Source organism: Plectropomus leopardus, chromosome 4 (assembly GCF_008729295.1).
Source record: "Plectropomus leopardus isolate mb chromosome 4, YSFRI_Pleo_2.0, whole genome shotgun sequence".
Lineage (NCBI taxonomy): Eukaryota > Metazoa > Chordata > Actinopteri > Perciformes > Serranidae > Plectropomus > Plectropomus leopardus.
This window is the reverse complement of record NC_056466.1, coordinates 20,066,812-20,094,749: the sequence shown is the minus strand read 5'-3', so window position 1 is coordinate 20,094,749 and position 27,938 is coordinate 20,066,812. Positions and strand designations below refer to the sequence as shown.

At 41.3% G+C, this 27,938-nt stretch overlaps 3 protein-coding genes across 3 annotated transcripts; all 3 read left to right on the top strand.

The window, feature by feature from the left end:
- The first annotated feature begins 3,324 nt into the window (after positions 1-3,324).
- Positions 3,325-11,233, top strand: LOC121942218 (fascin-like). The gene is made up of 5 exons (XM_042485359.1): positions 3,325-4,230; positions 7,380-7,536; positions 7,695-7,816; positions 8,178-8,348; positions 9,795-11,233. The coding sequence occupies exons 1-5, from the start codon at positions 3,414-3,416 to the stop codon at positions 9,998-10,000; spliced, it is 1,473 nt and encodes a 490-aa protein (XP_042341293.1). The 5' UTR covers positions 3,325-3,413; the 3' UTR covers positions 10,001-11,233.
- Positions 11,234-17,286: 6,053 nt separating this feature from the next.
- Positions 17,287-18,129, top strand: rasd3 (RASD family member 3). Its single transcript, XM_042485856.1, has one exon. The coding sequence runs from the start codon at positions 17,323-17,325 to the stop codon at positions 17,953-17,955; it is 633 nt and encodes a 210-aa protein (XP_042341790.1). The 5' UTR covers positions 17,287-17,322; the 3' UTR covers positions 17,956-18,129.
- Positions 18,130-20,672: 2,543 nt separating this feature from the next.
- Positions 20,673-25,887, top strand: plk1 (polo-like kinase 1 (Drosophila)). The gene is made up of 11 exons (XM_042485911.1): positions 20,673-21,348; positions 21,805-21,973; positions 22,263-22,407; positions 22,512-22,605; positions 22,697-22,922; positions 23,051-23,093; positions 23,200-23,297; positions 23,430-23,507; positions 24,305-24,459; positions 24,594-24,776; positions 24,917-25,887. The coding sequence occupies exons 1-11, from the start codon at positions 20,986-20,988 to the stop codon at positions 25,109-25,111; spliced, it is 1,749 nt and encodes a 582-aa protein (XP_042341845.1). The 5' UTR covers positions 20,673-20,985; the 3' UTR covers positions 25,112-25,887.
- The last annotated feature ends 2,051 nt before the right edge of the window (positions 25,888-27,938 follow it).

The following is a 27,938-nucleotide window of genomic DNA, read 5'->3' as shown; positions in this document are numbered from 1 at the left end:
TATAAGGTGTGAGGAAAAGATAAGCACACACCCTGTAACACTCTCTCCAGTATAAATAAAGGTGGATGAGCAGGCAAGAGCCATGATGGAGCCCAGGGGAGGAGGAGGAGGAGGACAGAGGAGGGCTGAGCAGACCAACGGATAGAAACGGGTCAAATCAGGTCAGGAAACAGCTGAAGCTGATGATGGAAACCTACATTCTGAATTTAGCTGTGGGCGTCTGATTTCCACATGTGTATTCAAAAGCACATTATTTGTCATTACCTGCACTGCTGCAGGGAGTAATTCAACAGTGCTTCCATGATCATAATTTATAATGCAATGTTGAGATATAGTTTCTTTGTGTGTAAACAAAAGAGAGAGAACGTTATAACAGACTTGCCCCCTCACCTTGTAGCACATATGTTACCGTGACAGGACGTCACCAGGGGCAAGTAACGGCAGAGAGGGGAGAGAGAGACAAGAGGCCCACAGCCGACAGCAGGGAGAGCTGGAGGAGTTTGGTGTGTCTGTCTCTCCCATTTAACCAAAGTGTGTTGGACTGGGTTGAAGTCTCTGCACCAAAGTATTCCTTCACAGACCTGGCTTTGTGTAAAGAGGTACTGTCATGTTGAAAAGAGAAAGGGCTTCTCAAGCTAACAAAGTTAAAGGCTGGTAATTGTCTAAAATATAGCGTGCCGAAGCACTAGCAAAATTCTCCTTAATTATAACTGGTGAGTCTATCCAAACCAGGAAAAACAGCCACAGACCAAAAGTACACAAAAGTAAAAGCAGCAGTCAACGTGCTTTTACGCATATACTGCACTTAAGTACAATTATGACCTACCTGTACCTTAACTAGAATTTTCAGTTTATGATTATACTTCCACTTCACTATTTTGGAGGAAAATATTGTACTTTTAACATGTATCTGACAGCTTTAGGAACTAGTTACTTTTTGGATTAAAAACTGAACCTTAACCCTGAACCTAAACAAACTGGCTTGATTTCTTAAAAATAAATAAATAAAAACTTGGGAAAAATGAGCAGCAAAAGATGAAATTAATTTAAAAAAAAGAAAAATAAATTACCTGAAATTATTAAAAGTAAAATGGAAAATTGCTTAAAAATTATAATAATATTGTATCAGAATTTTAAATTTGTGATTATGATAATTATATATACAGTTTTTCCCCAGCTTTTTTCCCTCAACATTTTTCCCTGGCTTTTTAATTTACTTATTCCTTCCTCCTTTAGGGCGTGTGACCATGTACAAAAAAACCCCGAAACGGTATCTTCAGGGACCTCATGCTACATTTCATGTGTATGACTTGTTAGTTTTTGCTGAGTTTGACATTTTCACTGTAAATTTCTCACATGGTTTGAATTAAATAACTGTTTGAGGCTCAAAAAAGTAAAAATATTTAAAACATTTAAAACATTTAAAAAACGAGTAGTAAAAATATGTGTATACAAATTATTTCTCTTTTCTTTCATCGATTACCTGTCTGATTTACCTTGTGAGCCTTTGGAGGGGCCCGTCTTTGTCCAGTGTTGGCACAGTGTTAAAACCAAGTGTGGAGACGTAGTATATGCTAGTAAAAAGTAAAAAACTAGATCCAAAAAAAGATCCAACTAAGCCAGCTACAGCAATAAAATGCTGTTTACATATTGATGCATAACAACCTGATAGTGGTATAAAATATCGTATGTCAGTTAATATACAGACTCTAATTTTCTGCAGATACTCACTACATACATTTTGCAAATCATACCTCTGTACTTTTACTTAAATAGGCCTTTGGATGCAGTACTTTTACTTGGAGCAGAGTACTTTGGCACTACTTCTGATTCAGTAAAGGGTGTTAATACTACTCCCATCTTAGAAGTAGCAAGACTTTTGAGCAGATACAGATTATCTTGTTCTAATAAATTTTACCTCAGTGTCTTCATAGCCCAGCACACACGCAGCCCTGAAGACAAACACTGTTCTGTCAGTGGGTGAATGGCTCTATCCATGTGGAACTGAGCAGATCTCAATAGAGGGAGGGAAAGAAGGGGGAAACATGGATGTATCAGTACTTTGGATGATGCTGAAATATGTGTGTGTATGCAAGGCCTTATGTACAGGCAGTTAATGTGTGTCCTCTGCCCCTCTTCTTGTTTTCTCTTTTGTTTTACATTTTAAAAAATTGAACGTATGAGGCACGGTAAAGTGGAGTGTATAGGGAAAGCAGGAGCCAGGGGAAGCTTGCCGAGGGTGCCAAATGTGCTGAGGTGTGGAGTTGTCCCTTGAAAGTCGAAGGTTCCAGTCATCAGTCGGAGACCCCTTGGTTGACTGAAATTTCTTCAAGTCGAGCTCTCGTTTTTTATTTTGTTTTTTCTTGTCAGTGTACCTCTTGTCATGTTACTCTTTGGTGCAGGCTACTGTGGACACAATGCAGCCGCACAAAGGAGAGACTTCTCATAAGGCTCAGAAATGTCATCATCTTCTCTCTTCTGGTGAATTTACAACTCACAGCAACTTCATGTGATACAGTCTCTAGCTAATATCAAGTGTCGGCAAAAACCATTGCACATTTCCAATCAATCGTTAGCACAGTTAGCTTGTTTACTATATTGGCCTGAGTGAATGCTGCTCAGTAAGATGCGTTTCACAAAATGCAAGGTATTAGTAGATTTATAAATGAATTTTTAAAAAGCTAGAGTAAAATGTTTAGGGAAAAATAGGAAAAAGATAGGAAAAAAACAATATTTATAGCTAATTATCATGGTTGAAAATTATGTTAAAGAATTATACTTTTCCAGGTCATTTCCTTTTTTGTTTTATTGATTTACTAATTTTTAGGTCATTTTCGTGTACTTTTTTTTGGGGGGGGGGGCTTTTTTTTTTCTGCTTGCTCTTTTCCAGTGGGATCAAGCCAACTCAGGTTTCAAAGGAAAATGACATTTCCAAATTTTAATTTGGTTGTGGCATTAATTACTTAGAAATACAAAACTGCAAAAAAAAATGATTGCAGACTTTTAGAGGGCCCTCCCGTTGGGGCCCAGGGACAGTCAGAGCCACTTGTCCTCCCACTATGACGCCCCTGTGCGTAGGTGACAGGGGTGGGGTGGTTTTCCAAAATTGCAGTAATTTCCCTCCTGCTCCTCTGCCTGTATCTGGGGCGTGTACTGCTGCGAGAGAAAAAAAAAAACAGTCCTGCAACTCCTGCAGTCTGGATTTGCAGTCAGGGGACACCCATCATCTTCATCATCAGTCAGCAGAGAGCAGCTCTCTCTCTCTCTCTCTCTCTCTCTCTCTCTCTCTCTCTCTCTCTCTCTCTGTCCCTCCCTCAGACACCCCCACATTCACTCCTTCTCTCCCTCTCTCTGTGCGTGCGTCCTCTCCAAAAAAGATCATCTTTCTTCTGTCTTCTTGACATACTGCAATCATGTCCGCAAACGGCGCCGACGGGGACCTGCTGCAGATCCCTCTGGGACTCATCAACAGCGAGGGCAAGTATCTGACGGCGGAGACTTTCGGATTCAAAATCAACGCGTCTGCCAGCAGCCTGAAGAAGAAGCAGACCTGGACCCTGGAGCAGACCGGGGAGGACGGCAGCGCCGTGTTCCTCCGCTCCCACCTGGGCCGCTACCTCGCCACGGACAAAGACGGCAACGTTACCGCGGACAGCGAGACTCGCGGCGGCCGGGACTGCCGCTTCGTCATCACCGCGCACGAGGACGGGCGGTGGTCTCTGCAGTCCGAGCCCTACGGCCGGTACCTCGGCGGCAGCGAGGACCGTATCACGTGCTTTGCGCAAGAGCCAGAGAGATGGAGCGTGCACCTGGCCGTGCACCCGCAGGTCAACCTGTACAGTTTTGCGCGCAAACGCTTCGCCCACCTGAGTGCGCTCGAAGAGGTGTCCATAGACCGGGATGTCCCCTGGGGTGTGGACTCGCTGGTGACACTGGTTTACCGGGACCAGCGCTACCACCTGGAGACATCTGACAACCGCTTCCTCCGCAATGATGGCAATCTGTCCACAAAAACGGACAAGGACACAGGCTACATGCTGGAGTTCCGCTCCGGTAAAGTGGCATTCCGCGACTGCAACGGCCGCTACCTGGCACCCGCGGGGCCTACCGGCACAATGAAGTCTGGGAGGAGCGTGAAGGTGGGGAAGGATGAACTGTTCGGCCTCGAGCGCAGCCACGCGCAGGTCGTGCTGACTGCAGGCAACGAGAGAAACGTGTCCACGAGGCAAGGTGAGGCTCTGCAGCCACACAGTCAGAGCCCAGAGAGAAAAATCATATTTCACTGCACTGATGAAGTCACTGCATAACTGGGCACACATCACATGCAGCTGTTGCATGATTTTTGTGGTGTGTGTTTGTGTGTGTGTGTGTGTGAGAGAGAGAGGGGGGGGGCAAGGGAGAATTGGATACTTATGTTACTTCATTTTCCTTCCACCATGTGGTTTTCATTATCATGCTCTCACTTTCTCCCCTGTCCTCCTCCCTCTCTCTCGCTCTCCTTCTTGGCCAGCCTCTGCCCAGCTTAACATTTTTCTGCAGTAATTCTACCCCTGCATTGTGGCTGCTGGTTCAGGGTCAGCTTCAGACTACAGTTATCCATCATTCTTTACCTCAGAATAGACTGAGATTAAGGACAGAAAACGAGCGGGGAGACAAAAGGCATAAAATGGAGGAAAGGCAGAGAGAAAACAGAGGGAGGTGTGACTCAGACAGTCCTGCTGAATGTGGATCTGTATGCCACATGCAACCTCTTTGTCTGGTCGCCGCTTGGTCTCATTCTGTGCTGCCATCCACGTGGGACTGATCCCTGACAGCATTTTAACCATGCAGTCAATATGCTGAAATGCATGTAGAAAAGGTGTCTGTGTGAGCATGTTTGCATTCCAGGAGAGATGGATTGCAGAAGACAGATAATTATGATTGAATGAGGTCAGTGTCGGGCAGTGACTTGTGACCTGGTCTTTCATTGTAATTGTAGACATTCAAAACAGTATTTTAAAGGACCACCTGTCCTTCTGTATCTCCAATCCAGGATCTAATGTGGCAGTATCGGCTCAGTGTGCACAGACATTTTGTTAGCCGGCAGCTCAACAGTAAAAATTAGGTTTTTGTGTCAAGTCTTTTAATGAAGAGCAAGAGCTTTTCTTTTTTTTTGACTATTCTATGGGGAAGAAATTCACAGCTGTTATTAAGTCATGTGAGACAAATCAAGTTTAAGTCTTGATAGGCGCAACCCAATCGCCACAGTAAATGCTGGCATTTTATGTTTCTGAAAAGCATGGATACATCACATTTGCAAATTATTATGTAGTGGACACGATTAAACTTTATGTTCCAACCAATCTGTGATTAACGTTTTGTGAATTTTAGACGTGAAGACATATTGTTTAATGGTTTGGAAAATATCATGTTTTCATTTCAATTACCTGATTTTGGGGGGAGAATCCCCACTGGAAAGGCAGCATATTCTTAGTACGGAAACAACTGCTTTTTGTGACACTATCCCAGGAGCACAGCAATGTTTGGGTCGCTACGAAAAAACACGTTTGGTGTATGAAAAGCTAGGTCCATCCATCTCCAGATTATAGAGGTAGCTCATTTACTATGTCAATTCAAAAATGTGGATATGACATGTATGAAACATGAAAATGTAACATATTGGTGGCTTGCATAAATGAACTATGTCAGTATTTTTTTCTGGCGACCAGCCTGATAAGCAGCTTGCTCCTCTCTGGTCTCTGATTTGAGCATTATTCCTTCAAAGCTATGTTAAAGCAAATTAAAGTTGATTCATGTTTTTATTTATTTAACAAGGGGTCAAATGATTACCTGTATGTCTGCAGATACTATGTACGTTTATTAGGGTGTAACAATACATTGACTTTGATCAACGCATCAATTCAGTGATCACCAATCCAATATTATCAATGCAATGAGAAAATATGGGTATGTATCATCATCTTTAACATATACCTTTAAAAATACATCTTGGTTCTCGAACCAAAAATAGTAGGTTTTACTTGACCTGAAGTGTGAACTGTGACGACATCAGTGGGTGTTTCCAATTCTACAGGCTGGAAAGAGAGAAGAGGGTCTTGCGTGTTATCCTCTATGTCTTCTTATCATCAGTAGTTGATCCATGCGTGTATTTGGTAAAACTAAATGTCTGTAATTACAGATCAAAAGCTTGCAGGTAATCAATGTTATCCGTGATTTTGCATTGCCCAGCACCCTCCGTTTATGATGCATCCTTGAATACAGCAGTTCAGGGCAAATCTGGTCGAAACACAGGCTGGTTCACTAGATGGCTCCAAGAATCCTTAACAGAACTGGTTTAAGAACCAGAGCTAATTTACTGGAAAGAGCGTAATAGTTGAGCGTTTAGCAGCTAAAGAGCCAGATATATGCTCCAGGAGTTGGTGGAGACCAGCATAGGCTTTAGGATAGTAAATATTGAATGCAAAATCATCCGTTGACCAGACACACAACTCCAAAAAAATGCAAATGTTGCTGTGTATGTTTGAAATGTGTATACAGGCAACTATTTGCTAACATGTCAACCATATTAATTTTATAAGGGGATAATATGTCAGTGTTGTTTACAGCTTGTTCCGCTGCCCCCAAATGGCTAAAAATAAATAAATTCTGCTTTAGAAGTGTTCTTGTTACATAACTGAGACCCAGACTCTGTGATGCAAGAGCACAAGTAGTGTTTAATGCATGGGCCTAAGGATTTGGCTTGTTAGTTGGCCATGCAAGACATGCCTGTTTTTAGACCTCAGCCCTGGTAATAGCTGAGGCTGGAGGCATTGTGTTTTAGAGTTGTCCTTCTGTACAATTGTCCAACACATTTTTGTCACCTCATGGGAATTTCTTCAAATTTTGCACAAACAACCACTGGGATTCAAAAATGAGCTGATTAGATTTTGGTAGTCAGAAGTCAAAGGTCAAGGTCACTGTGATCTCAACCCCCTTAAGGTATATTATAATTACTGCCTTTACTTATCTTATGTGTGCTTTGAATCAGGTTTGTAGATATTCACCATGGGAGAACCACAGTGTCATCAGACAATGGCTTTTTTGAATAATGAATACAATTATAATTTTTTTCTTTTCTCTGTTAAACCATATTTTTTACCCCCTTCCCCTCCCCCTAAATAATCCCTTCAGAAGTGGCACATCCTCTGCATGGGTGCCATGTTACAACAAACCAGTGTAACCACACCTCAGACAGTCGGGTGCAAAGAGCTCAGGATGTTCTGTCCCTTTAAGACTCTGGCTGGGGAACTTCATGAATTAGAGGGCAGAAGAGTTTCAGACACAGCGGAAAACCTCCAGAGATGAATGTAATCTGACAACAGACTGCCCCACTTTTACAGGCATGGACCTGTCAGCCAATCAAGACGAGGAGGGGGACCAGGAAGTCTTCCAGTTGGAGATGAGCCGTGAGGACAGGAAGTGTGCCTTCAAAACTGCTTCTGGAAAATACTGGACTCTGACTGCATCTGGTGGACTGCAGTGCACAGCCTCCACCAAGTAACCACACACACACACACACACACACACACACACACATATACAGTGCTGTACATTGCGTAATGTTGAATATCACACATTTTTGTTGACACATACTCATCCTTCACTGCCTGTTCATTAAGTTTGTTAACTTGTGTGTGTGTATGTGTGTGTCACAGATCGGCCAACAGTTACTTTGAACTGGAGTGGCGTGACGGTCGTGTGTGTGTGCGTGCAGCCAACAACAAATATGTGGTCGCTAAGAAGAATGGGCAGCTAGCTGCTACAGTGGACAACGCAGGTCACTGACGTTTCTGATCTTTCTGAACTAAAAAAAAAAAAAACGGAGTATAAAGTAACAAATTACAGATGTTCTGGATAATGTAACCAAGTAGTTTTCATGTCTGTAATTTTTTTTGAGTGCATTCAGAAGTCGTTTACAAAAAAAAAGGTCCATTTTTAAATTAAGCGTCAGTACTTCTTCTCCACTATGATATCTTAGCTCTCTCTGTATCCCTGAAGAGTAGAAATAACACGGCAGGCACCCTGTTTCCCAAAAGCACCCTGAAGTTTAGATAATCTTCGTACCCTTGTGTGTTAATGGGTTATGACCATCTTAGCTTCTTGGTCAGTTTGACTCAGACCTAATCCTGTCTCTTCAGGGGAGGCTGAACTGTTCCTGATGAAGCTGATCAACCGCCCAATCATCGTCCTTCGTGGGGAGCACGGTTTCATCGGGGCACGTAAAGCTGGGATGCCGACTCTGGACTCCAACCGAGCATCGTATGACGTTTTCCAGCTGGAGTTCCATAACGGAGCGTACTCCCTTAAAGGTGGGCAGCCTGTAGAACTGTTGTGGTGTTTTGTTAGATAGAAGTCCAATGTGTAGAGATGTTCGAATATAGAATATTTTAGCATCCTGATAGATTTTTTGGAGGGGTTTTTTGTAAGTAGTAATTTGCCATAGCATCTTTTTCAACACTAGCACTTGGGGGTGACTTTAAACTTGCATTCACTGACCTTTACTGGTTGTTTGGGGGAAACAAGTTGTTAACACATTAACATATCATTCCCTTATAATAATATAATATTAATATGGTGAACCTGTCAGCAAACTGTTGCCTTTTAAACATCAGTCATATCTGAAGCAGCATTAGCATTTATTTGATTTCATTTTATCAGGCAACCTGGCAAATTAAATTTCAGTATTCCTTCTCCTTTTAGCTCTATTTTGATCACCACCAACTTCTGAGAGAAATATCTTGCTCTACTAAATGCTTCATTACAGCTAGTCGCTATTTACAGCTGTCTGTTGGTACTGGGTGGCAGTTGGCGGTGAGACTGAGCCAATACAGTAAAGTTGTGGGCTGAAAAATTAAAAAATAAGAACACCAACAAATGCTCAATGATAATTCTGTGAGGGTCTGTCAATATCACTTACTCTTTTCATACCACATACAGTCATTTGTTCCATTGTTTATATGAACATATCAATTAGTGCGTCTATGTGGAATTTTATGTGAATATAGGATGTGTTTTTTTTGGAGATGATCCCACCAAAAACTGTCTGCTTTCATTGTGTGTTCATCAGCATCCATTGCTGTATGTCACTGCATCATATTTTATCCTACCACTCAGGGCACTAAAGTCTGAAATGATCAGATCCTAAACAGAGTGACTTTAATGAAGGCAGTCAAAAGTTTAATTTTATTTCAGTACAAAATAAAGATATTTTCGCCTGCTTTTCAATCACAGTGAACATGCAGTGATCTTTTCTTCATCACTTCATTATCTTGTCAACAAGCAATAGACTCTGGTGGGACACTTAGACCTTGGAGACTTAAGAATTGTATGAAGCCTTTTTTAATGCAAGAAATTATGTCCGCTCACCACAGCCCTTGAACTCCACTGCGCTGTAGAGAAAGTCAATAGTTAAAACATCTAATGGGAATAATATTATGACTGTATGTCCATTATCTGAAACCTTTTATCATGTCAGCACACTTACTTAGGGCTGTACAATGAATCAATAGGATCTGTTGTCTTTCCTCTTCGAGATGATAAACTGATATTGTGCTGCAGATAATTATTTAAATGAGGCTTGTAACATTTAAATAAAAAATATGAGAAAAGTTTTTCTTTCTTTAACATTACCTGAAAAAACTGACTGCAGTGAGCATAAACTTGATTATATAACTCGTCACTTTGAATACATATCACCCTATGATATATATATATATGCTGTGTGTGAGTCATTAAGTGTGTTTGTGTTCGTCCAGACTCCCAGGGGAAGTACTGGTGCGTTGGAGACGACACAGCAGTGGGGTGCACCAGCTCCACACCTGTCCAGTTCCTGTTTGAGTTCTGTGACGTCAACAAGATGGCCATCCGTGCTCTGGGGGGGAAGTACCTTAAAGGAGACCATGCTGGGGGGCTAAAGGCCAGCGCCGACTCCCTGGACAGCGCCACCCTCTGGGAATACTGAGAAAGCACAGCCGGACTTCTCCACTATCTGACACAACGCTTCAAACTATTGATAGATACTGTAGGTAGCTGTTTTTTTTGCATATGTGTGCCTCTGTGTGGGTGTGCGTGTAATTGTGAATTTGTCTGGATGGATGTGTGGTGGAAATTGACGCTGATAAACTGGAAGTCATGGCACCAAAGCACTGCAGGTGTTTCATTTTTTATTCTTTTTCTTCCTCAACCTTTCTTTCTTCTTACTGAGCTTTTTACTGGAGATTTGGATGTACCGACAACATGTTGTTTAATGAATGAATCAAAGTGTGGTTATTTGTTTCACTTCCAGTCAAATTTACACAAGATATACCTGACCAATGTCAGGACAATTACTGTTATTAGTCGTGCCTATCTGTGGTAACTGCTGGTGTAAACAAACATATAGAATGCGATAACTCATAACTTACAATATCTAACCCTCTCCTGTTTGATGTCCTGCTGTCTCTATCGTGCTGCTTTCATATAATGCTCTCTTTCATGCCCTAAAGCACAACATGCATCAGATAAAGGGACTGAGTTACATGTTTCTGCTGTAAATAAGGCTTTCTTTGTCACAGAATGCTTTAAAAACATTGTAACCACGCAGTGTGTTGAGGCTGTAAAGAAAAAAATGGGATGCGACTGCAGATCTAACATGCTCTTTACCTACAACTCTCCACATTTCCTTTCCCACTCTCAGAAGTGCAATCAGAAAAAAATCTGTATATAGACAAACGCATCTACACAAAGTAGTTAAAGGTTTTGCTTAATGACTATAATCCAGTCCTCTGTTTAGTCTAAGATTTTCAATTATATTTCAGGACGGAAACAAATGAAAAGAGCTCTGAAGTGTACTTGTTGACTGAAGCAGCCAAATGATAATCCTTTCAGTTAAAAGGAGTGAACGGGAGGCGGTGGGTAAAGCCTAGTTACTACACACTCAAACGCACATAAATGCATACAAATATGCAGTCATAGATATGCGAATTCTAACAAAATCTGCACAATAACTGCAAAGCACACGTCTGTTGCGATGAAATGTCTGTCTTAGATTGGGTGCTGCTAGTGTTTGTGTGTTAACACAATGAAAGAGGCAGTCATTCATCTGGCTTTTATTGTGGCTGTGCCTTCCATAGAGTATTTCAGTCTCTTTTTTCATGTTCTTACATTTTAACTGAACAGAGTAAAAACCCCAATAAAGTTTCCCCTCTTAACAGTGGACCTTTGATTTGTTTGGTTTTATTTGTTATCTGATACATGGATATTCCACAGCCCCAGCTTTCAACAGTTTCCATTGGATCCACAATATCCAAAAAAAAAATGTCTGATGTATATGGAGTGTCAGAGAGAAGTTAGCAGCTCTACTCACATTATCAGCTAGAATCTGACAGCTGGCCAAATGGTTTACACACTAAGAATGATTTTTTTTGGTTAAATAAACTTTTTGAAGGTGTGTGTGTGTGTGTGTGTGTGTGTGTGTGTGTGTGTGTGCGCACGTGTATGTGTGTGTGTGTGCATGTGTCTGTAATGTAAAACGTGAGCATGATAACAAGCTAAGCACTACTTGCTAAACATCATCATGTCATGCTGAGCCTGCTGATGTTAGCATTTAACTCAAAGTGCAGCCTCACTGAGCTGGTAGCGTGGAGATAAATCCTTGTTTGTAATTTGTTTGGACAGATACTTGAAAGAACAGAAAACAGAGGCTGCAAAACGTCTGATCAGGCTGCAGTGGAGCTCTAAGGGACAAAAATCTTTGCCCAGGATAACACATCTGACCTGAAATAACTGGAGTCAAGAAAAAAGTACCAGATCTAAATAAAGCATTTAACTAAACAATATTATAGTTTAAAGGCTTAGACCAAAGATATATATTTTTTCATGTGAAATCTGATGAAAAGTCTAAAAAACTGACAAGGAATTGATCCTATTAAGTGTTGTGTAGTTGTGTCTGTGTATGTGAAGCTTGAAATATTCTGTGCCACAGAGCTCCATCATTCCCTAAAAGCCACACCGTTGCAGTGGGTGTCATGTTCCTTCTCTTTGAACCTGAATAGAAAATAGGTCACTATTAGAGACTTGTCGCAGTTTAACTAATGAAGCAACAATCTTGCTCTGATAAGAAAACCCATTGTCATGATTGTTGTAAATGCTGTTGTGTGTGGGAGAGGGATGAAAGCGCCTGCATCACGTCCCCTTGAGATTTCGCTGAGCCAAAACTGTACAAGAGAAAGGAAGGCGAGGGTAGAGGGAGGTAACCTACTCCACTTTCTCCGTCCTCCTGCAGAGGAAGCTCAGCTCTCCTCCTCTTTAACAGAAAACACACAGTCATCCTAGTGTCAGCCAAACTTTACAAGCATGTTCTGATGTGGTCGAGAGACAGGAACAGACCAACGGGCATCCTTCATCCTCTGCTGCAGGATCTCTGCGTGTTGCCATGGTAACAGATAATGGCAGGGATGGGGCTGTAGGAGGATGAATATTTGAATACACACATAAATCAATAATCTTAATAAACCTTGTCATACTAAAAGTCAATAACTACAGACAATTTTGAGGCACTTGTAAGTAAGTGAAAGGAAATAAAAAGCCTCAAGATGAGCACAGACACGTGATAGTCCCAAAATGAATTGGACTTCCACTGTTCTCACACTAACACGGTAATACTCGTGTTCCCTCATCCTTTCAATCTGTGTTTGTGTGCTGTGTGCAAAACATGTGTAAGAGGAAACACATGGCAGGGCCTTGACAAAGCTGCCTGCCAGAAAATGTTAAAATGACACATGAGTGGAAGAGGGAATGAATAATGAGCAGAGGGGAGGACAAAGCAGGAAATGAACGAGGTGGAAGATGAAAAGAGAAGATGTGCAGCAAAAAGGTTATTGCTTACCATGAGAAGTAGGGCAGATTTTTGTCTTCCCTGCATTTATGCATGTTCTGTCCTGAGTGAGCGAGGGTAATAAATCGCTTTAACAGAAAAAAAGAAGAGATTATTAAATCTTTTCTGGATGAAACTGATCATGTGGCAGAGGAATATTGTTCCTTTGCAATGAAAAACACGCATGACTCTTCATGTTTGCTGCTTTTGTATTTCTGTAAGTAAATGGAAGGGTTGCATCTTTCTTTATTTGTTGAGAAAATCCTTCTTCTTTCAAGTTTATTTTTACTTTTTTGTATGAGTTTGTGAGTTCATAGTTTTAACACTGGTCATTATTGAACTTAACACCTGCCTTCACCTGACTGCCATATGATGTCCTAATGAGTCTGCTGCTGCCATCTAGTGTGGATAATGCGATTAAGACTTTGATTTCATGATGTGCACTATGTTGCCAAAATTATGTGGACACCTCTGTTTTGTGTGGTTTTTAAGCTAGTTTTTATATAATGTTATTAACACAGCATTCACTTATATATCCAACTTCATGAAACTTGCAGTGATGTTTTTGTGAATTCCCTCTCCTGTGTCAACCAGGTAAATATGGATAATGCAGGATGATTTCCGCTCCACACAGCTAAAACTTTGCTCAAGTGCTGGAAGCACCAGGAATAAAAAGAAATTATTTTAGCAATTTGATGTGGAAGAACTTATCTTGCGTGCACAGAGTCCTGACCTCAAATTCATCCAACATGTTTAGGATGAACTTGAACGCAGACTATGGGCCAGGCTGCATCATCTGACATAATTGGCGGACCCCAGTACGCTCTTGTGGGAGCAAATCACTGCAGCCAGATTCCAAAATCTGAAAAACCTGAAACCAGAAGAGTTGAGGCTGTTATAGCAGCATGTTAATGTCCATAGTTTTGACCATGTTGTTACTGCCCATGGCGGCATTGCTACGAATTCGCCTGCAGAGAAGCACATGCATGTCAAATGGTTGCTTTGCAAAAATGCTGCAAAAGTTTGCCACAGGACAGGATAAAAATTAGGGCTGTATGCAAAACAAAAACAAAAAAAAAACAACCTATGATTGTTTTGACAGATAATGCGATTGTGATATAATGTGCAATTTTAGTGGGAGTGGTAATTTTTGCATTTTATGTTTAAAAAATAAAAAAAATATGATTTTGTTTTTGTTAGGGTCTGTACAAAACAAGCATGTTCCCTTACGTCTGGAATATGATTTATAGGATGCAGCATTTCTGTAGCACCACAATGCTTTATTTATAATGGTACGTTGTGACACATTTTACCTTTATTTTACAACTGCAGCTCCTGGGATTTAGATTTTGCATATGGCCATAATGTGATTTTGATAATATTTTAATTAATTACGCAGCCCTACTACAAATGGCACAGTCAGTGAACAGGTGCATATTAAAGGATGTCTGACAGGTGCATTCAGTGAACATGCTGTTGCAAACAATTGCTCAGGTTAGTTTGCGAGCAGTTTGTTCTTTTTTTTATTTAATTTAGTTCCTGTCTTATTTGCTCCCTTATATTAAACAGGAAGTACTGACCTTCTTCAAGGGTAGAGATAAGAGATAAAACAAACTAATGCACACACCCAAATGCACGCACCCATTGACAAATTATCACAGTATCTGTTTGCTGACCGATAGCCACGTCCAGCCAGACAGTGTGAGTCAGCAAGAGACAGAGAGGGAGATTTTTGTTCAGTATCTTGTGATAATAATGATTCGCCTCAGGAGAAAACAATGAGGAGGTTATCTAAACCCAATTGATGGCCACATACAAATTTCACTGGTATTTCATAAGACCGCTCTTGTTACCCATCTGTTGTGCTGTCAATCTGTTTGACTTTACCACGCCACTAAGTGCTTCTCAAGAAATCCGTGTAGGTGTGGGCCTCTCAGGCGGTAATCATCAAATCTCCTCACAGTTCATCTATTACTGAGTGATCAAAAATTCAGACCAAAACTGCACTAAACTTAAATTTAATTCCAGTGTTTTTAATAACAGGAAGCGTGGAGCACATGTGTATGTACAACATGTGTTTGTATCACCAGAGAGAAAACCTTCCATGACTCATACCTGGTGTCAATATGACAGCACGTGTCTGTATCTTGGTTGTGTGTGCATGAATGACCATCTCTTTATGACTTCCAGACTTCAGACTATGAGTTATCAGGAACACAATAACAAAACCATGTGGGTATAATAGACCAAGAGGAAAAACAATAAGGGAAATGCGCACTGAAGTCAACTTATGATGGGAAGCTTGACTGGTGACACATGTTGACGTCTTACAATGCAAGGCTGAAAATTACTTACAGAAGATTACACTAATGGCGGACTGTAACTATATTTACACAACTTCAGTTTTAAGGCAAATAGTGTGCTTTCTCATCCATTACATTCAGTGCTGTCAGAGGGGAGGTTATTTTGTTCAAGTCCATTATAAATTTAAAAAAATAGCACCATTGGCCAATATTTTAGCTTCTAAAGTATTCCATTTTGAATCTTTACAGAATATGCTATAGCATGTGGTTGTTGTTTAGGTTTTGTATTGCATTTAAATTGTTGTACCAGTGTTCATGTATGGTATACCAAATAGACCTACAAGGGACCAGCCCAAAGTGTCAGCCGACCCACCGCCATATCCAGCCTTCACTGGCAAAATGTCAAATTAACACGTACTAACTCGGAAAAGACTCAAATGACCACAAAAAGATACAAAATGACAAGAAGACACAAAATACCTCAAAGAGATGAGAAAAGAACACACATACACAAGGAGAAACAAAATGACCACAAATGCCCCTTTCCCACTGTACCAAAAAAAAACACACAAAGACCCACTAATATCTGTCTTTTTAATATAATAAAAAAGGTTACAGTCTGCATTCACAACCAGGTCAAATAACTCTGCAGCAGTCACGGGTATTTATCGGCTGCAGCTCCAATTTTCAGTGATGGACATACAAGACCCACATAAACATGATAATTTTGGCCCATTAGCCTGCAAGATGCAATGGTGCGCCAACACCAAAAACTAACAAACAAACAAACAAAAAAACCTGTCTGTCTCCATCCAAGCAGCCCTCAAACATCGCTCCAAATTAGTCTGCATCAAGTTTTAAGTGGGCTCCATGTTGCTTTCTACTGTCAACTAAACTGTTTTTCTGCCTGTCTGTGACGTTGAACGTGACACACAAAAAAATGAAAAAATAACAAATAACACACACATATACTCAAGGGCATACTCATCTGCTGCAGAGCTGTGTACACAGCTCTGGTTTACTGGCAATGAGAATTGAATCTAAAGCCAATTTTAACAGTTTTTTTCCATGTTTAAATAATCCTGCATACACAGGCTGAATTTCAGTGGAAAGGGGATAAAAGACAAACAATCCCACAAAAACATGCATAATAACTTCATGCAAATTGCTCATATGTAGGAGAGCTGGTGGGACATTTTGCATATCAGTGCCCAGGGGCCCATAGTCCCATGCCAACACTGCAGTCTTGGTTAGTTCTCTCTTGTAAAATAGATTTTAAATAAATAAAGTAAAAAGAAAAAAATACACATAAGCAAAATTACATTGCAGATAATGATTATATCCCTACACATAGATTGAATGACCCCAAAGTAAATACAGTAGTTATAGAATTAGCACCTTAATCAGATAGCCTACAACTTCAAAACTCTGTTTACACAGTAATGCATTAGTAAAAAAAAAAAAAAAAAAAAAAGAAATGCTATGATATATGCTATTATATAACCACTACAGCTGCCAAGTGAGAGCTGATAGCCCAGTTTTAGGCTACTTAAATTTCACTGATATTACAAGTACTTCTGAAGCCTACGTTTACTTGACTCAAATGATCCAAATAGCCTTCACCACAGTTGATGAGGACATTAGCATATTTGTTGGGCAAATATCCGTGTGCGGCCTTAAATATAAATGCCTAATCTTATCAGCAGATTTATAGACTAAACAATATGGCGTGACCAGGTTGACTTGTTCATGTGATTTCCAAGTTTCTGCAGGAGCTGTAGTGGATGCTGCAGCTCCATAACTCATATGTGCTGTACACATGAGCACGTGCATGTGTGGCCAGCGTGTACCTCTAATATGACTGGTGATTGTTGACATACCAGTAAAACCACATTAAATTAATCTATGTTTCCATGCTGCCAAATGTCAGAGCGCTGCAGGGTCTCGTGAAGTCTCTACTTGACCTATATTCTGAATCCTGCTCACGAGAGAGAGGGAGAAAGATTATTGGTGGAGACCAGAGGCGGTCAGACTATATATACCAAGACATGCTTGCAGGAGACCAGACAGCCATTGGCTGCGCCTGTTGGCTGCACCTGAGTGGGACACCTCACACCTCGGAGCACCATGTCACCCACGGGGCACCCCAACAGAGTCCGGCTGGTTTTCCTCGGGGCAGCCGGTGTCGGTAAGAGTGCTCTCATCCGCCGTTTCCTCCATGACCGCTTCGAGCACAAGTACACGCGCACAGTCGAGGAGCTTCACGTGCTGGAGTACGAAACCGCCGGGAATGGGAAGATGCACCTGGAGATCCTGGACACGAGCGGGAGCTACTCCTTCCCGGCCATGCGAGAGCTCAGCATCCGACACAGCGACGCATTCGCCCTCGTGTACGCGGTGGACGACCCCGGGTCCTTCGAGGAGGTGAAGCGGCTCCGCCAAGAGATCCTGGAGCTGCGGGGCGGCAAGAGCGCGCCCATCACCGTGGTTGGCAACAAGGCAGACCTGACTGACACTGAGGGTCGCGTGCTGCAGGCGGCGGATGTCATGGCCACAGTGGAAGGGGAGTGGGACGCCAACTTTGTGGAGGCGTCCGCGCGCACCAGTGGGAACACGGTCGGGGTGTTTGGCGCGATGCTGCAACAGGTGAACCTGCCGCACCGACTGAGCCCTGCGGTGTGGAGAAGAGACACGGTGCCCAGACCTGCAGTCAAGAAAAGGCCACCGCTGAAGAAGAACAACAGCTGTATCCTGTCATAGGAACAGTTAAACTGGCTGATGATGGATTCTGCAGCTGGACTGCGCGTGCTCAGGTGTTGCTGGTCATCACAGGACCTGGTTTGTCCAGAGGTGAAGTTGGAAGGAAGGTTCCCCATGGACTGTATGAATCTGTACTGTCTCTGAAATGCAGCAGTGATCACAATAGTTTAATGGCACCCCTAACATGGAATGCACTTTATACTGTACATTCACATTTTTACTTTGTTTTTCTTATGTGAATAAAATAGTTGTTGTGATTTTTGTCTGTTGTTTCATACGTTTTCAAGCCACCACCTCAGTCTTCATAGCTATCTGAGTTGACCTTGTCCAGTGAAAGAGTGTGAGTATTTAGGTATTTAAATAGATTAAATGTACAACAAACATTGCACCACAAGTAAAAGTTCTGAATTTAAAATTGTAAGTTAATACATTTTCTTAAAAGTGTATATTGAATGATTATAATATAGAATAACCACTGTCAGTGTGATATATAGGCTATATTTTGGAATCTAATCATGGATACAATATGCATAATTTTACTGCTGGTTTAAGTAAAGCTTAATATAATCTAAAAATGTGACAGATTTTAAATGCTGACCTAAAACAGCAATCTTTGAAGTAGTGGGAAAAGTGCAATACTTGCCCAGCCTGTATTTAGCAGCTGTAGCTCAGCACTTAGGGATCTGGTTGAGAACTGTAGGGGTGTTGGGTCAAGTCCTTGTAAGGACCAAGTGTGGACTGGTAGATGGAGAGGTGCCAGTTCATTCTGTTGGGCACTGCTGTGCCCTTGAGCAAGGCACCAAACCCTTAACTGAGTGAGTAGAGGCATAAAGTAACATAAAATAAAAATGCTCAAGTAAATTTTAAGTGCATCCAATTATACTTCAGTGCAGTTGATTAAATATGCTCATGTGCCTTCCACCACTGCAGTTAGGAGTCTCATGATTTTTGTCCCCTTTGAAAGTTATTCCCTGTTCACCTCTGCTATCTTAAAGGTCATATACTTACATTCAGCTTTAATTTTATACTTTTAAGGACCATAATATTTAGTCATTACCCTCACCACTTCACACAAAGAACACACAAACTAGTTCTCCTGATTTCAGAGATGTATTCATGAGAAACTGTTAAGGTTGAAGCAAATCTCGCTACAGTTCAGCCCGAGTGCTCCGTGAGCTGTAGGATTTAGAACTTCCTGTAAGATATAAGATTTAGATTACTGTATAACATGACAAACACAATGCTTCAAAATCTACATCAAATTCCTTTTACCATTAGGAAACTTGTGATGCCCTCAAGAAGTCTGGATCCCTATTTCAAAGATATTTCTTCTTGTCTCCGCACTAATTTCCAAAAGCAGACACAAAATATATTTTAAAATATTAGGACTCAATTTTTTTAAACTGTCGTTTACAACACATGAAGATACACTCACAGTTGTTTTCTTTGTCATTCTTTCCTTATTATTCTTGTGATGATGAACGCCAGCTGCTATTGTTTGCCTCAGTGGATGCATATAGAGGGAATATTTAGATCAGTCAGTGCTTCATAAATAAAAATAGCTCCTTTCTTTGCATGGAGCCACATCATCACGCTGTTTTGGAGGCTGAAAACACACACACACACACACGACACACTGTCAAGTGGAACAAAGAGGATAAACAAACCAGTGGATCTCATGGTCTTTTCATTCATCTGCCCACTCCTCATCCACTTATTCTCCTCTTACGTATCCTCATGTTCTATATATATTCTGCAGCAGAACACAGATAGAACACTCTTGTGGGGACAAAAACATTCATAAGGAAGAAGATATTGGGGGTGCTGCTGATGAAAGAGGATACACTATAATACATCTGTTTCATTTGAAAATAAGCACCCTGAGCAAATTTACATAGGCACCCTGACCTGTTAACATTATTCTTTTCAACTATAGTTTTAAGTCCTATTTTTCATAAATATGTGTGTCTTAAAAGTTTTTTTAGGTGTACATTGTTTGATTGATGTTGAACCTTGTCAAAGCATTCTTTGTAGGTTTTACATATAAAAGTCTAATTTGAAAAGTAACTTGAAAGCCTATAAAACTTGTCAAAAAGGCCCACATACAAAAACATAATAGACCACCCCCTACTGAAATATAATAAGTAGTAGGAAGTATTATCAGAAAAAGGAAATATTCAAGTACATCTCAAAATTGTATTCATTATGCAGTAAATATAAGCTACATTGTTGCAGTCCACCATTGGTAACCAGCACATAATTAGCTGAGATACTCCTTGATCCAGGATACTGTTTAGAAAGATTGCATGCTTTCACTTTTTATCATTGAGTACATTTTGTAATTTTACTGAAGTAAAATGTTACAAGTGTGTGTTTGAGTTACAGCAACATTAAGATTTCACTCAGTGCTGTAGAGACTGTAACTTGAGTAAGAAATAAAGAGGCTTTTCCTCCTGAACCCATAACATCAACCTCTGTCCGCAATTGTTTTTAAATCCCGGACGGACTACATTTCCCTTCAGCAAGGCATCAGCCAATCACATCGCAGGATATGACTTTCTCGTTCAGTGATTGGCTGTTTTGCATTGATCTTCCCACGATGCTTTGCTGCGCCGCCCTGGAATTCAAATCGAGCGGACCAATCAGAGAGCGCCGTAACGAGCGAGGCAGCATTTTAAATTTGTACCAGAGACTGTTGTCATAAGGCAGGACGGAGAAACGCTGCAACCACCGAGGGACCAGCCTGGCGATTAGTTTCACGTCCACGACAGGTTTTTTAAAAATTTAAGATTCGCATGCTCTGAATTTCAATCGTTGAATCAATGGTTTAAGTAACGCTCGCGTTTAAAATTGGTTAACGTTAGTTTTTATTTGAATTCACAAGTTTATGGGAGCAAGCTAGCTTCCAAGGCTAAACTGACATCGGTTGAGGTAACAATAGTTTGACCCTCGCAGATAACATTGATATCTTTACCGCTAAATAGTTTTAAACGTTTCTTTTAAAGACGCCGACGAGCACTTTAACTCAAAATGAGCGCAGGTATAGCGAAGCCGGCGAACCCGTCGGCACATGTGGACCCGAAATCAGCTCCTCTGAAAGAAATCCCAGATGTCCTGGTTGATCCTCGCACCATGAGGAGATACGCGAGGGGGAGATTCCTCGGAAAAGGTGGTTTCGCCAAATGCTACGAAATCACAGATATGGAGACGAAGCAGGTTTTCGCCGGAAAAATCGTGCCTAAGTCCCTGATCCTCAAGCAGCACCAGAGGGAGAAAATGACCTCCGAAATCGCCATTCACAAGAGTCTCAACCACGCCAACGTCGTGGGTTTCCACGGGTTTTTCGAGGACGACGACTTTGTCTTTGTTGTCCTGGAAATCTGCAGGAGAAGGGTGAGTGTGATGAGAAAATGTATGCTGTCTGTGGTGAACACACTGCACCAGGTCAACGGTTATCACGGCGGCCTCTTCCGTTGTCCTCCAGGCCTGAGTCAGTGGACGTGTCTTAAAATCCAATAAAGCTACGAACATCGTCGCTTAAAATAATACTTAATGTCACCATGCAATCTATCAATCAGTCAAAATAAGGCGTTATATCTAAAATAAGACATTGTTGCCACGTTTTTAACGTTTTTGTATCATCAGGGTCACCTCCCAAATATTTGTATGGGACTCATTTTCTAGTACATACACTTAAAAAAATCTCACTATTCCACATTGTACTTCTCTCAAAGCTGCTGTATTATCACAGTCAATCAAGTCAATAGTCATTTCAAGTCAATAAAGTGATGGTCTTGGTCGTTTCATTATATTTTTGGCTTGAATCTGTCATTTTCTTCACCATTTCAGTCCTTGTTGGAGCTGCACAAGCGCCGTAAGGCTGTGACTGAGCCTGAGGCTCGCTATTACATGACTCAGCTGCTGAAGGGTGTCCAGTACCTGCACAACAACAGAGTCATCCACAGAGACCTGAAACTGGGCAACATCTTCCTCAATGATGACATGGAGGTCAAGATAGGTAATGTGCTCCGTTAGATTGCAAATTTTTAAAATCCAGCCCTCTTGTCATGCCTCCATACATATGATATTATGAAGACTTGCACAAACAAACCTGTTGGTGCTGTTATATAGGATTTGGCCCAGCCCTCATATTGGAATTGTGTCATACTTCCTGCATGAGATGTTTCCCTTGGGAAGTTTCTCATGAGGACCAAACACATTGTTACTCTTTGTCCTGGATATTTACACACAAAAAAAAATACGTTTTTCTACTGTTTTACAAAAGCTTGTGTGTTTTTCCTCTCCAGGGGACTTTGGTTTGGCCACTAAGATCGAGTTTGATGGTGAGAGGAAGAAGACCTTGTGTGGAACGCCCAACTACATTGCACCTGAAGTGCTCTGTAAGAAAGGCCATAGCTATGAAGTGGACGTCTGGTCACTTGGATGCATATTGTAAGTGAATGTAACAGTTTTACTGCTAAAAGTGCAAAAAAATGCACTATTCCACATGATTCAGGACAGTCTGATCAACCTCCTCACTAGCTGTATTCTCTCAGGTACACCTTGCTGGTGGGTAAGCCTCCATTTGAGACCTCCTGTCTGAAGGAGACCTACAACCGCATCAAGAAGAACAACTACACCATCCCCTGGGTGAGTTGGACTAATGCAGCACACAATGGTCCATCAGATTTATTTATTTTTACACTTTTAACTAACATCCTAAATCTACAACTCTCTGCAGCACATCAACCCCTTGGCGTCCTCTCTCATCAAGCGGATGCTGCATGCTGATCCCGCCCAAAGGCCGACCATCGCTGATCTCCAGTCAGACGAATTCTTTACATCTGGCTACATCCCCTTACGTCTGCCCACGACCTGCCTCACTGTGCCTCCACGGTTCTCTATTGCCCCCTCCACAGCTGTGGAGCTCAACCAGAGGCGCCCACTGACCGCTATTAACAACAAAGGTAATGGTCCCTGCAGTTAATGACTTGCACTTGCCAAAGAAGCCTTCTATCTACAAATTATTAAAACATTTCTTTTCATAGTGGTTGCACAGAATATAGTGTAAATGACTTTTTTTTTCTCTTTCCAGCAGGGACAGAGAAGGTGGATGTAAAGGACGAACCTGTGCAACGGTGAGAGATGTTTGCCAACATGTGACGATGCAGAATTGCTTCTCGTGTCACATTATTTCAATTTTTTTTTTTTTTCATGCATATAACTGTTGTGACTTTATTGAAGGGAGCCTGAGCCGTCAGAGAACCACCTGAAAGACATGCTGCAGCAGCTCAACAGCATCATTGCCGCCAAGCCCTCTGAGAAGGCTGTTATCTGCCAAGGTGAGTGAACACGACTTGGTTTAGTCGACAAATCTTTTTCGTTTCAGTGACGCTCATCTCAAAGGTTGGAACAACGTATGTGCTCATGTCAACGTTGCATACCAAGGTTTGGTTCTGTTTTTGTGTTTGCAGAAGAGGCAGAGGATCCTGCATGCATACCAATCTTCTGGATCAGCAAATGGGTAGACTACTCAGACAAATATGGATTAGGTGAGCATTAGACTGATTCAGCATCCATCTGCCAGCTACACTTTTCTGAACCCTTTTCTTTTCTTTCAACACGAAAGATTTAACAAGAATAATATTTTTTTAGTTATCTTGGTTCCTCTGGAACACTAATTTGGAAAAGGAAATTCCTAATTTTATGTGTAGTTAAGGTGTATTTAGGTAACGGACAGAGGCTGGCCTTGGTGTGGAGAGGGTGATAAATGACTGATTTAAGTTGTTTGTCACTAAAACTGCAGTTGAGCTATGTTATGGAGACTTAAAAAGAATAATTCTCCAAAATGACCACTTGTATATCAATTACTCACCTTGTGTTACCCTTTTTTTATTCATAAGGAAAATCTTTTTCTCATGTGCCCTCATGGTTAACAATGAATCAAAAAAAGTCAAATATATCTCACGAATTGAAGTAAACAGGGCCTACATTTAACAACCAGAAAACTATATAAAAACATCCGTTTACAAACTCACAAGGCTCGTTCAGTATAATCCAAGTTTCATTTATCTGGTCTTGTGCTCAGCCACTGATCCAGCATGTATAATACCGGAGCCATTGTTAATGGTACTGATAACACCTGCGCCATGAAAAGGTTCTTTAAGGAACAACAAAATGACTGCAGTGAAAGGCCAGAGGTACTTTTGAGGTAGTTAAGAACGATTGGTGCCATTACATATTCTTTCCACCAGACGACCACTGACAACACTTCTGAGTGTGTGTCCTGCTTGGTACATAGTCTTCAATTTAAAGTACCCTGATCAAGAGATTAAATTGTGTGTTTCAGGCTATCAGCTGTGTGACAACAGCGTGGGTGTGCTGTTCAACGATTACACGCGGCTGATCATGTACGCTGACGGAGACAGCCTGCAGTACATTGACAAGGCGGCAACTGAATCCTACCTCAGCGTGCGCTCTTACCCACCCACGCTCAACAAGAAGGTCAGTCATCCGCTCTACATTCACCTTTCGAACCTTAGATTTAATTTTGTTATTTGTAGGAATAACTTTTCTCAGTTTATTTGATCCAGATCACGGTGCAGAATCTTATGTGCTTGATTTCTTTCCTCCTCTAGATAACCTTGCTGAAATATTTCCGCAATTACATGAGCGAGCATCTGCTCAAGGCCGGTGCCAACATAGCACGGCGGGATGGAGATGAGCTAGCGCGGCTGCCTTACCTCTCCCTCTGGTTCAGAACAAAAAGTGCCATCGTCCTGCACCTCACCAACGGCACCGTGCAGATCAACTTCTTCCAGGTCAGACACACGCACAGCGTCGCCTCCCACTGGTGTTGCTTTAACTGTTGTACATTAGCTGTTGAAAACTTTTTTTTTTTTTTTTTTTTTCCCCTCACGCAAATCCTGAACTTCTGTTTCCTTTAACTCCTCTCTGCCAGGACCACACCAAGCTGATCCTGTGCCCGCTGATGAGTGCAGTGACCTACATCGACGAGAAGCGAGAGTTCCGCACGTACAAGCTGTCCCTGCTGGAGGAGTTCGGCTGCAGCAAGGAGCTGGCCAGCCGCATCCGCTACGCCAAGCTCATGGTGGAGAAACTGCTGGACAGCAAACCCTCCTCTGCCGCACATTAGACCACCACACACACCACAATCTTCAATCACTGTCTCTGTCTTTAATCACCGGCCACTACTTCCTGTCTGCCAGCTTTTAAGTACATAGCAGACCCTTAAGTTCTTCTGTGTTTTTATTGAATGGGTGCAGCTGATGATTTTTATGGCATCTTTGAGGCAGTACCATGACAATTAATCCTCTATATGTTGTACATTATTGTTTGATTTCAGTCTCTCAGCCACTGTTTTTTATCCCTTTTTCCTGCTGTTCTGTCACCTTAACTTTCTTGATGAGTCTTGACGTGTTTCTCCTGACATAATCGAAGATGGCTGCAGACGCACAGTCGACAAGTTGACCCTGTACGTTCAAACGCGACCGGGAGGAAAAGATAAATGCTAATTGTTCAAATTCATCTTGACGTTAAAACATTCCTCCCAGATTCTGTCTGCTGGTTGATTTGCATTTGTTTATGTATCAGTGGTGCTTTTAGGCCTAAAGCCGAGTGGACAAACGTGTGTTGGGGATTGAGAATCAGACTGGCTGTGTGGATGAAAAAAAAAAAGCTTCTCTTCATCTGTCTGTCTTATCTGTGTCGTCTGTGCAGAAATGGACCATGTCTATACGTCTTCATCATGCACATTCTTCCTGTAGTTACCTTTTACTTTTTTTTAAATGTCTATATTAGATGTCTTTTTCACCATGATGTGCAAACTTGTACATACTGCTGAATATGCATACATGATGTAAAGATGGTTTAATTTTACCCAAGTTTAAATAAAGATTCTTTGAATTTAAATTATTGTGGTTTCATGTGTCAACTTGAAAGTGTTAAAAATGTGTTTTGGACCATCTACATTTCTGTAACAGCTGATCAAAACCAGAAAAGCTCCAGAAAAGCTATGGATCTAATGGTGTGATTGTCAATTTATTTCTATGCGTCATGTTGACCTGCTTGAATTCAAACACACACGTCTTTGCCTCAAGAATTATTTGAGGCAAACTGGTATTGATCTCACAGGCTGTTGAATGGGTTGGTTGTCTTAAATTACAAATAACTTTCGCTCTTCTTGACTACAGTAATATAGTCATAAGTATAGTGTTGCAATCTGGAGCAAATAAAACTATTATACCATTAGATGAATGAACTGACCCATAACACAATTAGGAGAACGAAGAACCTTTGAAGTATTTTCCTTCACAAAATAAGGCCTTTGTACAAAAAGTTTGGCAAAAAAATATTTTTCTACACCCAAAAAAGTGCAAAGTGCCAAAACTTTTGATTTATTAATGGTCGGTGAGCTAGGGGATAAATCAATAGCTTCCACGTCAGTTTGGTGCATTGATGGCAACATTACTACACGGGAGTAGGAATGTATGAAAAAATGCACATGTAATGACAGTGAGTAGCAAACCGACTAAATGTGGCAAAACTGAGTTGAAATGACACTTATTTTTCTATTGACATCTCAGGCTGCTCATCATCTGTTATGCAAAAGATTAGCAGGTGTTATCAATTACAGGTTATTATGCAGTAGTTTCACTGTTGCAGCCCAGTTGAGATCAAATTGGACTGTATGCGCCCAACTAAGATGAATTTGACAACCCTGAGAGTAAATCCAAATCTTTTGGCACCTCTTAGTGGACGTAAATTGCCATTACATCAATAATCCAAAATGCACTGTCATCAAAATACTCCATACATGTATGAGGATTAATTGATAACTTTATCACCATTAGTCATCTTTATATAAGTTAGTTCCGACCAAGCAATTTGATTGGTCGAGTACAACATCACTGGGACTTTTAACTCTGCATGTATCACTCCGCTTTACAGCTGCGTTAAACCGTTAATTAGGCCTTCCGTAGTTATCTAATGTTACTGTGTATTGTTCTGGAGGTCTACTTTGTGTCCGTCTTGTGTTACCGTAGGGCAGGGGAAAAGTAATGGGGGCAACTTCCACTCTTTTGGGAGCTCATTCATGTGTGGGAGTTTTGGTAAAGGGAAATAAAAGGGCAGCATTTGCTGTTGGAGCATCCACACCTTCTTCCGTTCAGTTTATTGTTTCATTAGTTATTCAGTTAGGTTAACCCAGGACGTAAACTTGGAGGAAGCGGAGTTCTTCAACAAGCCGCTGTGAGAGCTTTTCTGCGGAGCTGTTACCTGCTGTTGTTTTTAGCTTAGCCGCCTCAGTATAGCTAACTAGCTGGCTAATCATCCTACCGTGCTTCAAGAAGTTGGTAAGGACTCTTTCTACTCGGAGACACACAACATTTAACAGTCTGCTACAGTTAACAGACTCTTATTTCACTGGAAGCACACAGATAATTGTACATGATACTTCGCAGCTGACCTGTGCATATCATGTAGCCTTAACTAATGCAAAGTAGCTGGCTACTTTGCATGAAAAAGTTTTGTGTTGCTAGGCAACAGCTATCACTTCCAGATGTTGTGATTATGGCATGACTGGTTGTAGTGGCATGAGGCCACTACAACCAGTCACAGCCATGATGATATACAGTACAAAAGCACTCCCTCTGGTGTGATATTGCTTAAACTAAGTATGTTTTGTCATAAATAAGACCTAAATAGAATGCAAAAAATAATACTGATACATTTTCAAAGATGCAGCCATTGCATAGATTTTTTTTTGGTCAAATCTGTTATAGTGCAGTGTTTTCCACATAGACTGCTGCTAGTGAGACCGGATCCACTTCCTTACTAAGGGCAATGATGGCAGAGTACAAACTGTTCGTAATCTTTGCCATGAGGTGACGATCATGCTTAACTGCTTTCACTCTGGGCCTATGCAGTCAAATGTTTATGCTCTCCAACACAGCAAGCCTGCA